Source organism: Diplotaxodon limnothrissa, linkage group LG18, assembly GCF_057381915.1.
Source record: "Diplotaxodon limnothrissa isolate DT_005_m linkage group LG18, D_limnothrissa_male_GT1.1, whole genome shotgun sequence".
Classification (NCBI taxonomy): Eukaryota; Metazoa; Chordata; class Actinopteri; order Cichliformes; family Cichlidae; genus Diplotaxodon; species Diplotaxodon limnothrissa.
The window spans coordinates 16,911,062-16,921,658 of record NC_140613.1 but is presented as its reverse complement, the minus strand read 5'-3'; the positions used below and the strand labels follow the sequence as shown (position 1 = coordinate 16,921,658).

Sequence of the window (10,597 nt, the reverse complement as noted above, 5' to 3'; positions counted from 1 at the left end):
CTGGGATGACTGTTTCTTTCATTTTCTTTTTCTGAACAGTGCATATAAATAACATGAAGCAAAGGCAAGTATGATTAATATTAGAGATATAATTCTTTATTAGAGATGATTAGAGATTAATATTTTTAATTTTTAATCCGAGTGTGTGTTTTAAATCTTTCTTATATTGCGCTGTTTTAAAATTGGAGTCGCTGTTTCTTTACGGAGAAGATTTACAGTCGTACTCTTCAGCTTCCTGTTTTGTTTTTCTGTCGCTCGGCTTCGGGTAGACATGGAAGAATTTGCGAGGCGCGGAGACAGCCAGAGCCTCCCCGTGATAAAACGCGCTCTCTTTAAACACCGGTGGACCTGTTAAACCCCGCAGAAGACACGGGCAGCAGTACCGAGCCTCACCCGTCCGTGGTGTCCGCGACATGGCTCTCAGCTCGGGCGGCTGGGCTCCGCCAGCCCCGATTCCTGCCTCGTCCCCACAGGCTGCATGCGGCGGCCCTGCACCTACCGCCTGCTGCAGTACAGTCTTAATGTCCGTCCGTGTTTCGGTGTGCCATTCCGGGATCCGACCGCTGTACCTCCCCGGAGCGGGCAGCGAGGCTCTGCGCCTGCAGCTCAGCATGGACCCGAGCCGGGCCGGAGAGTTCCGACTGGCTTTACGCGATACGAGCGGAAACCGCAGTGTGGTAAGCGTAGACACACACACACATCTGTATGTTTAGAACAAATGCTTTTGTTATCAACCTAAACGTGTACGTGTGTGTGTGTGTGTGTGTGTGTGTGCACAAACGCCTTTTTAAAGTGACATTTATATTCTTAACTAACAAAAGGCCTTTACGCGCAGTTTTACGGATCTCATAGCACGACATGTGCACCTTGGTGGATTCAATTTGAGGCACGACAAATCTCAGAACAACAGAAACTCTTTCCTCCAGTTTACACCAGGATCCACTGTGACAATCAAGCGCCTGATAGCAGAGCCTTCAGACTCCCTCCCCGGTGTCGTGCTTATTACCAAACAGTATGTTTTTAAAAGGGGGGTCTTAAAAAGCCTCACATTGTTGTTTTAACGGAGAAGTAGTGTAGTTACTAAAACTTTTAGTTTCGTTTTCATTTTCGGCCCTTCCACGACATAACAGCATCACGGGGGAAGTCCTTTATAGTGGTAAACTCTCCAAATCTTAATGGCAAAATGGCAGGTGGGAATTTCCACGATTCTCTTGTCATCTGAACAAACATGCAGATTTCAGCCTTGTACTGGCAAGTCATTTCTCATTATGTGTGTTGTAGGAAGTCTGTATTTATTCACTGGTATTCTACACCAAATGATTCAAACAGTGGCTTAAGCAGAAGAAGAAGCTTTAGTCATTCTGTTAGCCAGTTAATGGCGTGACTAACCTTAGTGCTCAAGCCCTCCTGTGATTGGAGAGTTGGTAATGACAGATAAAAATAACAGCATGGCTTATCAGGAAAACCACACTGAGCACAGAGGTTCATTTACCTTAGCGCTTTACCACTGTTTCCATTTAGATTGTTGACTGTGGCTCTAACAAAAAGACAGCAGGCAGAGTTGAAGATATATTTGATTTTCATTGGAAGTGACCAGGAATTAGAAATGAGTACAACAGAAGGACAGCTCAGGTTGAGCGGTTTGGAGACAACGTTAGAAAGGCAAGGCTGAGTTGGTTAGAACATGTGCAGAGGAGGGAAAGTGGATATATTGGAAAAGGGATGGTGAAGATGGCGGTGGGAAACATCAGGCACCCCAGGATATGATAGTTATTTAACATTTTATAATATGAAGAACTGTGTCACTAACAGATTATACTTTTGAACAAGAGAAACAGTGTAAGGGTTAAACACAGAATTATGATTCATTTGTGAGTTTGCAGGTAGTTAATTATGCACAATACTGATCAGAACATAATCAGAAAATATAAAAGTGTTTGAGTTTGGCTAAAATGATGAATAAGAATAAAGGTAAGAAAAGAAAATAATCATTTTAGAGACAGGCGTAAGTCAGGCCTGGATCGCAGTCGGTCCAAGTCAGACTGCGACTGTTTGCACAAAATTTGTATCCTATCAGGTGAACTCTGGGCAACCATTTAATCACAACAAGTTACCATCCGTCACAAAATGTGAAAAACAAAAAACAGTACAGTCTCCAGGCAACCACCAGTTTTTTGAAATCCATGGAAGGATGTTGCTATCCTGTTTTCACTGAGCTTTTAGCTTTGTCGAGCTAAGAGTGTCCACTGTTGGATGGTTCTTTGGTTGACCCGATTAAAAAGTAAGAGCCAGGAGGATTGCTGTGGTTTATACAATCGAACAACCTCTGGCTAAGAGGATGGCACAATGCAGAGCCCACAACTACCTCTTCAGGCCAGGACTCTGCAGTCTATTTACTCCTGTAGGCCAGTGGACACTTTCAGTGATGTGGATGTACACATATTGGACAGGGATGAGCATTGGGGAGTCTAGGAGGCCACGCTCAAGAAGAACATAGAGGAGATTGATGGATGTATGGTGGATGACGGATGTGACAGAAGAAGATGGTAGGGATAGGGTGAGATAGAGGCGGGTGATGCGCTGTGGTGGCCCTTAAATGGAGCAGCAGAAAGAAGAAATGAATGTTTACAGGCTGTATAAAACACCAAATGTAAGCGTAGTACTTTCAACTTCTAATGTCGGATTAGTTCTCGCATCTTTAGTGCTTCTCATTCGTGAAGTGTCTCCATACTCTTTCCCATGGTTCTTGTGTGGTTTGTGGCGTTTGAACCTGTTGTGTTTGGCATAATTTGCTGTGTTTGTGTGTGTGTGTGTCAGCCCTTCGTTTAGGAGCAAGCTCCTCGATTTGTCTCGGATGGTCCTGCTGCTGTTCAGAGCTACCTATGCAAGCCTGCACACCGTCATCCAAATAATTAAAAAGTATTGCCGCAAAATGTAACGTGTGACACCATGAAATAAATCATGGAGCCTAATATGAAACTGTAGATCTATGATATGATATTTAGACACATTTTTCGGACAGTTTTTGCCCATGCAGCAAAGGGCCACCATTCAGACTCGAGCATGACATACGGTCATTTTTCAAATTTACTGCTTGTTTTTATGTTTTATTGTCTCTCTTTCAGTAACAGCAACTTGTTCAGTTTAAATAAAGCTTTGATCTTAAATACTAAATACTTAAAAACCGACCAATTCTAAGCAGTCTGTGAGACTAAACGTGTATTTTTGCACAATTAATCTGGCAAAGCAAGCCATTTAAAGCTGTTTGGCTTCACATAATTGTGCTTTTTTTTACTACTTTTTGACGATCAAAGGATCAATTAGCAGATTGTGGCATGCAAAAGACATTTCAATACAAACACAAGTTTAATCTTCTCAATACTGGCAATAAAATAAACAAAAAAGGCACACATGCTTAAGCTCACCTCACTTTGCACAGTGTCTGACTGGCCAGATCATAACTTAACTCCCAGATCTGCCCTTTGTTTGTCACATTCACTGTGTGTCATCTTCCTGAACTCTGACAGGCTCTGAATTTGCTTTTGCATCTCCACTCTGACAGATTTCCCCCTCGACTACCGAAACACGTCTTGATTCAACTTCTTTTAGCTCGTCTGTCTCAGCTCAAAGACTTGGCAGCCACCCCGCGTTATCGTATCAGACAATGTGCATGCATTCCTTCCGGCAGAAGGCAAATCCATCTTCCCGGCTTTTGTCTGTGCCCTGAAGATCCCACTGCCACAGTGAATGTTCCAAGACGGATTGTGTGTAAAAGAAATCTCTGCTGCCAAATTCACTCACTGATGACACGTCTTTCTCTGTCAAAGTGAGGATTTCACATGCTTCATTTTGCCATGTATCAGGGGATTGTTTCCTTTCTATTAAACTGTGATAGTCCTCCAAAGAGAACTGCAGTTTGGATTTGTTGCATCTACTGTTTGTTTGTTTTCCTCCCTCAGCTCTTGTTCAGTGCAAAGGAGGGTCTTCCTTTTTAATATGCTAAACATTCGTTAGCTTTTCAGGTTTGAGGTGTTTTTTGACATATTAAACAATTAGTCATGTGGATGCAAACGAAAGTGATTTGACTTGTTGGTGTTGGAACTGAGTTTTTGGCTCTAGGATTCATTTGTCACACTTCAGCTAACGTATGGGGAAGAAATTTTCTTACATCACTTTGTGTTTTTACCTGCAGTTTATCGCAGAGTTTGACCTGCGCTCTGTGCAGTATGAGGTCAAGTCCTCTCGCTGCCATGAGATGCGTCTTGTTGCTCCGCCTCATGACTGCATCCGCTTCAACTTCCGCTGCGACCGAGAGGCCGAGGAGTGGGCCACCGTGATGATGTCTTCACTAAGAGAGGCACACAGAGGTCAGTTTGACAATTTTGTTTCTTTATTTCCGATAAAATGAAAAATGGTTTATATCAGTCAAATATAAATGTAACACTCATTAAACAACATTGTACATCCTTTCCAAAAATCCATTTTAGTAAACATTAGGACTAAAGACTCAGTAACTGAAACCAGGCCTTTTGTTGGTTGTTGTTCTGAGATTTTAAGGTCCAGGTCACTAAGATCACCCTTCTCCCCTGTTGTGATACTCTGTTCAGCAGGGCATCTCTACCATGTCTACATACCAAAATGTGCCGAGGTCCTGTCCTGTGATTCGTGTTAACAAGCAGTTGAAAAAGGTGTAGCTAACAAAGCAGCCAGTGAGCATACAGTCACTTGACTCCTTCAACTTCAGCAGGTCGTCTTGACCATGCCTAAAAACATGGAGCTGTGGATTTTAAACCACAGCTGCTGCACAATTCTACTAAAGCAAATCCAGCAAACAGCAACCTATTTTAGTCGATTTTAGTTGCACAGTTTCTGCCATGTTTGCTGTAACTAATTAGATATTTGTTAACGAGTGGTTTGAGAGGACGTAAAGTGTATTTCACAATTCTGTTCCCTGTGACGCATTTTTTTCCGCTGTGTTGCTTCAATTTGAAAACTCAGTTCAACTTTCACCCAAATATCTGCTGAGTAAAGGATCCTCTTCTGCGTTTTGACTGGCAACGGTCCATTTTGAATCAGCTTTGATGAACTGCAAATCTCTTGAAAGCACAAAGCATCAGCGTCCTTACTTTGTGCATACACAGCAAAACCGTTTCTTACTGGTTCTTTTTTACAATGACGCAAAACTTTTTGTCTTAATCTGTGTTGCACTCAGTTTTTGCTGTAACAGTTCAACAAACAAAATGCTTTCAAGCCTCCACCCAAAGGGAGAGAGTATGTAATCGGTCTGTTTCCTAACAGTCTAGCATGCTGAGTTTTCAAGATATCGTTTTCAAATTTCCTGTGATGGTAGATGCCAGAATCAGGTCAAGTTAAAGGTCATACCAAATGTGGAAATCAGTACAAACTTTAAATTAACCACAATTTTTCATGGATCATCTTCAAATTTTGCAACAACATAGTAGGCCTTGGGGGACATGAGTACCTAGGTTGGTTAAGCATTTGACCTTGACCTTCAAATGACCGTGAAAATAAATCCAAGAACACATATGGAGTAATATGTCATATGAAAGGGCATGGAGACCCTGCGACGTCACAATGACGCCGTAAAGCTTTGCAAAAGTCACACAGAGCATGAATAAATGTTTTTTCAGCTTACAGAAGCCAAAGATTTCAGTCAGTTGGGTTCCAATCATGTGGGTGAAGATGATAAAATACACTATTCGAGTATTTAATGCTTCAAGGTCATAGGTCAAAGGTTAGGGTCACACCAATTAAGAAAAAAACTGTAAAGCAATATATTGGTCATTGGGGGACATAAGCTTTTTTTTTCTTCTTTAAAACATTTTTTCAATATAAGATTATATAACTTCACAATGACTCAAAAAGATTAATAAACTACACTTGCTACCCATATTTACAATGCTGACGTCAGCATGTTGTAATAAAAACATCATAAAACATTAAAGTGTCAGTGTAGCCCGCTGAGAGCTCTTGTTTGTAAAGAATTGATTTAATGTTGATAATCCATCAAAGAAATAAAACCTGAGGCGCCCTCTGGTGGCGGCATGCTGATGAACAATCTATTTTTTTTCTCTACCCGTTTTGCCTGTCTCTCTCTCCCCTCATACTTTTGTTTATTACATTTTTCTTTTCATAAAAACGTGAAAATAGGGTTTACCTCAGGTTAAAGGGGATGAATAAAACCATTTGTTAAACCGTTAAAAAGACTCTTTATAAACAAACTGAGTAAATAAGGGCAAATTACTGACCCTTGTTATACTGTAAACGTATTGCACCTAAAAAAAATTTGTGTCTGCGAAACGTAACTCACGCTGTGAGAAGTCAAAGAAAAAGCACTTTAGATGTTTTCTATCTGAGGTTAATGGTAAAAGCTGGAATCAAATCAAAGCAGCGTTACACATGTTAGTTGGAGGAGATAAAGTATCGTTTGGTTTGGGTCAACTGTTATAGGGCGTTAGTCTTTGTATGCTTTTGCTTTGTTGCTTAGTGATAAACGTGCGCAGACGTAGGACCTTTATCAACCCGGTGCAGCAAGTGTAAACACTGATATCAGCTGAACTTGGTATGTGTTGACTTCAAGGCGTTGTAAAGCACTTCAGTGACAAACTTCTCCATCTCTCCTCTGACAGTTGCAAATGTGGATACATACGAATCAGACAGCAAACAGAACAACACGGCAGTGGCGAAGGAGCAGTGGAGCTCAGCCTCGCTCCCGCTGAGCGGTGAGCATCCATGTTTGTCGCCATGGTTTTTTTTTTCTCTCTCTCTCTCTCTTTACTCACAGTGTAGTTTAATAATGTCACGTTTAATTGCTGTGCTGTGCTTTTCAGAGGAGCTGTGTTTGGAGCTCACCAGGGCAATCGAAGCCGGCGACACGCAAGCTGCTTCACAGCACGCGTCCGCGCTGGCTCGACAGAAAGCGGCGCTGACGATACAGCTGTCGGAAAAAAACTACGCAGATGGGGAAATCAGGTGAGGAGGTGGAGAAACGTTTGGCTGCGCAGGGCTATTCAAGGTCATTATTATGACCGCTGTGTCTTCCAGGGTTTACCCGTGTGCCATGTCTGTGTTGCAGTTTATCTGTGGTGGTGGAGGATGTCTCCTCGTCCTGTTGCGTCACAGTGAAAGTGTTTCCCTACATGACTGTGGCTGCACTCAAGCAACAGGTCAGAAACCTGCTGGTTACAACAGCTGGAAATGTAGCTGATCTTAAATTTGCACTCACTGACTTCCTCCTCCTTTCTTCTTCTTCTTCTTCAGGTATTTCTCGAGTACGGTTTCCATCCTCGCGTCCAGCGCTGGGTGATCGGTCAGTGTTTGTGCACCGAGCCGAGGTCATTAGCTTCCTACGGGGTGCAGAAGGATGGCGATACAGCGTACCTATACTTGATCTCTGCCCGGCAAGCCCGGATTACCCGCCAGCTGTTCCAGCAGGACCTGGAGAGTGCCCTACTCACCACACCTCTCCCCCCAGGCAACGGGCCCACCTCCCAGGACTGGAGGGGTTACAACACCCTCCCTTCAAGGCTTCCCCACAACAACCAGGGTGAGTTCAAGGTACATTGCGATGATGATGTTTCGGTTGCATCTGCAGTGCACTGCTGCGGTCCTGCTAATTAACAACAACACTTGTTAGCAGAGTCAGTCGCAGCCACCTTAACCATCCTCAGTACTTTAGAGCTTTTTGTCACTGATGTGCTGAGATAATACTGATATAAACTGAACCTTTCCTGCTGCTGAATCAGGGGGATGTTGGAAGTTATTGCATAATTAGTTTCATTTCATTAGGTAAAGAAACCCTTCATGGAGGAAGCGTTGCCGCCGAGCAGCCAGCACTCTGTGACCGAACACCGGAGCAATGTTTGCTGACTCGATCATCTTTTAGATTTACTGCGTCTCAAACTCGTGGTCAACGAAGCATAAAGTCTAGTAGAAAGTCACCTGTGTACACATTAAAGTCTCGTGATTTCCAGATTAGTTCCTGACTGCAGAAGATTTGCACCCAGTCTTTAACTGTCCACGTTTTTAACTGCCAGCCTGTCTTATCGTCTTTCGTTGGTGTCCGAAACACCAACATAGACCTTCGTTTCAAGAAGGATGAACACCTGTCCACACACATGGCATCGACCAAATCGAGTGCTTCCGAGCACCAAGATACAGAGTCCCATTTGTAAAACCGATGGTGCCCTGGGAGGAGCAGATAGAGGAGCATGACAGGAGGAAAGGGGAAATAGATATGATGGTACTACGCTGAAATCCAAGCCAGACTGCGTAACGGCTAAATTCCTGAAAAGCATGATGACCGCTGATACTGATGAGCATAAAGTGCTATTAGATTAATTATTCTAATTACTCGCTGTCTTTTGGGGGAAGCTATGTGGAGAAAATACAAGAATCCGGACAATCCCTACGGTTTGAGAGTCATCAAACCTGAATTAACACTGCAGGAAAACAATTCCTAATGTAGGAATTATACATGTTCTGTCAGGAATTTGTGAGTGGGGCTGCTAAATAACCTTAAGATATTATTCAAAAATTACAATTCTTTATTTTGGGATTTTTGTAGGCGTGTGAAAGTCTTTCAAGCTGGATGTAGATGCAGCCAGTTTAACATTGTGTTGTCCGCAGGTACAGGTGGAGGGAGCGACAGACCAGGTGACATCAAAGATGTTCTCGACATTGAGAAGCTGCAGCTGAATGATCATACCAGCAAAGCGAGTAAAACACAGGTATGTGTTTAGTATATGATGCTTCTAACATTGCAGGGACACAGGAATGCCAAACTTGATTAACTCCCCTGCACCCTAATAACAAGGACATGTTTTGGCTCTAGTACGCTGTATAAACTGACCCAGTCATTTTGTCCTGGAAGCCAGCCTACAATATGAAAGAAACTGCTCTGTTCAGAAAAGAGAAACAAGGGTTACCCCTAGTAGGCATCCCAGGAGGGAAGAGTTAAAGGATAGATTATGCTTGGAGTGAATTAAACCTTAAAGTAAACCTGTTTGTAATGCAGTCATAGGTCAGTGTTGGTGGGCTCTGGGCTCTTAATCCCCACAGACAAGAGTTAATGCAAAATCTACCTAATTTTTCAAACCATAGTTCCCAGCAAGAAAAGTAATGGTGTATTTGTTAATAACGAATAATGAACACCTTGACAGCACAGACATTATAGATAAGCAGTATTATTACTTTTGATAGAGCTCTAAATGAACTCCACATGTTTGTGAACTCAGCAGACAGAGTGGGCGTGTCCCTCGTGCACTTTCATCAACAAGCCATCTCGTCCCGGCTGCGAGATCTGCGCTACAGCCAGACCTGACACACAGAGCTTTATCCAGCAGGTACTATAACAGATACCTGGGAATCAATATTTGTTTTACTCTCCTGGACCTTCTCCCCCTGCTGACAGTGATCTTTTTTTCATCTCACACAAAGGAGAAAGGAAGGCGAGAGGATCGGGGAGAGTCTGGTTTAAGCAGCAGCTGACTGCCCTTCATCACTGTCCTGTTTTCACTTCTCACTCACTCGCACGCACACATACATACACACAGAGTGAGAAGACTAATTCTGCCACTTACATGTTGACAAAATACTTACACGAAGCCTGTCAAGTGCACTGAGAGTCCTCTGACAGCTGGCTGGCTGCTGAAGACGGGGCCGTTTGAAGCGCTGTAGCATGACGCAGAGCTGCACCCTTCGCTGCTCAGACGATGAACTGCTGACGCGAAGCTTTGACAGTTTATATGGACATGACCTGACCATGACATACATCTGCATCGAGCCAGATCTCCTTGCTATTTATTTTCCTGTGTGCGTGCGTGGGTGTTAGTGAGTGTGTGTGTGTGTGCGTGCGTGTGTGTGTGGAGCAAGCAACACAGACAGCCTAATATTTATTTTAGGTGGGAAGAGAAGGGAGGTAAATTTGATTGGAGCTGAATTTGTGGAAATGTCAAACTCCGGTGTCTGCCAACTGTGAAGTGATAAGAAAGGTTGAAGCCTTGTGCAATACCCTATTCTGTCTGTTAATATGACATCTGTTGGTGCCAAAAGAATATTAAAAGTGTTTTTAAAATAAAAAAAGAAGCAGCAGTGGCTGTAAAGAGAAGGATTTGTGATGCATTTACAGGGTTGTTGAGTGCTTTTATTTTTGTATAACATTGTATTACTTGTATTATTTTTACCAGAGGAGCATTGAGTAATTGTACATTTAGCAGCTGATCTAATTTGTTTCTTTGAGATGTGACAGCAAAAGAATGATCTGTTTTCAGTACATAATACTGTAAAAGCTCACATTATCTGAATAAACAAGATGGAATTAAAATAAATGCTGTTTCTTCTGTTCTTGTGAGATCTACAAATGTCACGTTATTAGGCACAGCCTGCTAGTAAGAGGTTGGACCTCTGTTTGCCTTCAGAATTAACTTAATTCTTCATGGCGCAGATTCGACAAGGTGCTGGAAACATCCATCAGAATGGCATGACGGCATCGTACAGATGCTGCACATCTGTCAGCTGCACATACACATACATGATGTTAATCTCCTGTTCCACATCATCCCAAAGGTGCTTTGTT

General features: G+C 42.8%; 1 protein-coding gene across 3 annotated transcripts; it reads left to right on the top strand.

Moving 5' to 3' along the window:
* The first annotated feature begins 187 nt into the window (after positions 1-187).
* Positions 188-10,329, top strand: sharpin (SHANK-associated RH domain interacting protein). 3 transcript variants are annotated; one of them, XM_085378703.1, is made up of 9 exons: positions 188-677; positions 4,193-4,367; positions 6,651-6,743; positions 6,852-6,993; positions 7,097-7,187; positions 7,282-7,567; positions 8,650-8,750; positions 9,258-9,365; positions 9,460-10,329. In XM_085378703.1, exons 1-9 carry the CDS (start codon positions 414-416, stop codon positions 9,508-9,510), a joined length of 1,311 nt encoding a protein of 436 aa, XP_085234829.1. In that variant the 5' UTR covers positions 188-413; the 3' UTR covers positions 9,511-10,329. The 3 variants fall into 3 exon arrangements, with proteins under 3 accessions (XP_085234829.1, XP_085234828.1, XP_085234827.1); XM_085378702.1 differs by lacking the exon at positions 188-677 and having other exon boundaries at positions 4,131-4,367; positions 8,656-8,750; XM_085378701.1 differs by lacking the exon at positions 188-677 and having other exon boundaries at positions 4,131-4,367; positions 9,261-9,365.
* Positions 10,330-10,597: the final 268 nt, after the last annotated feature.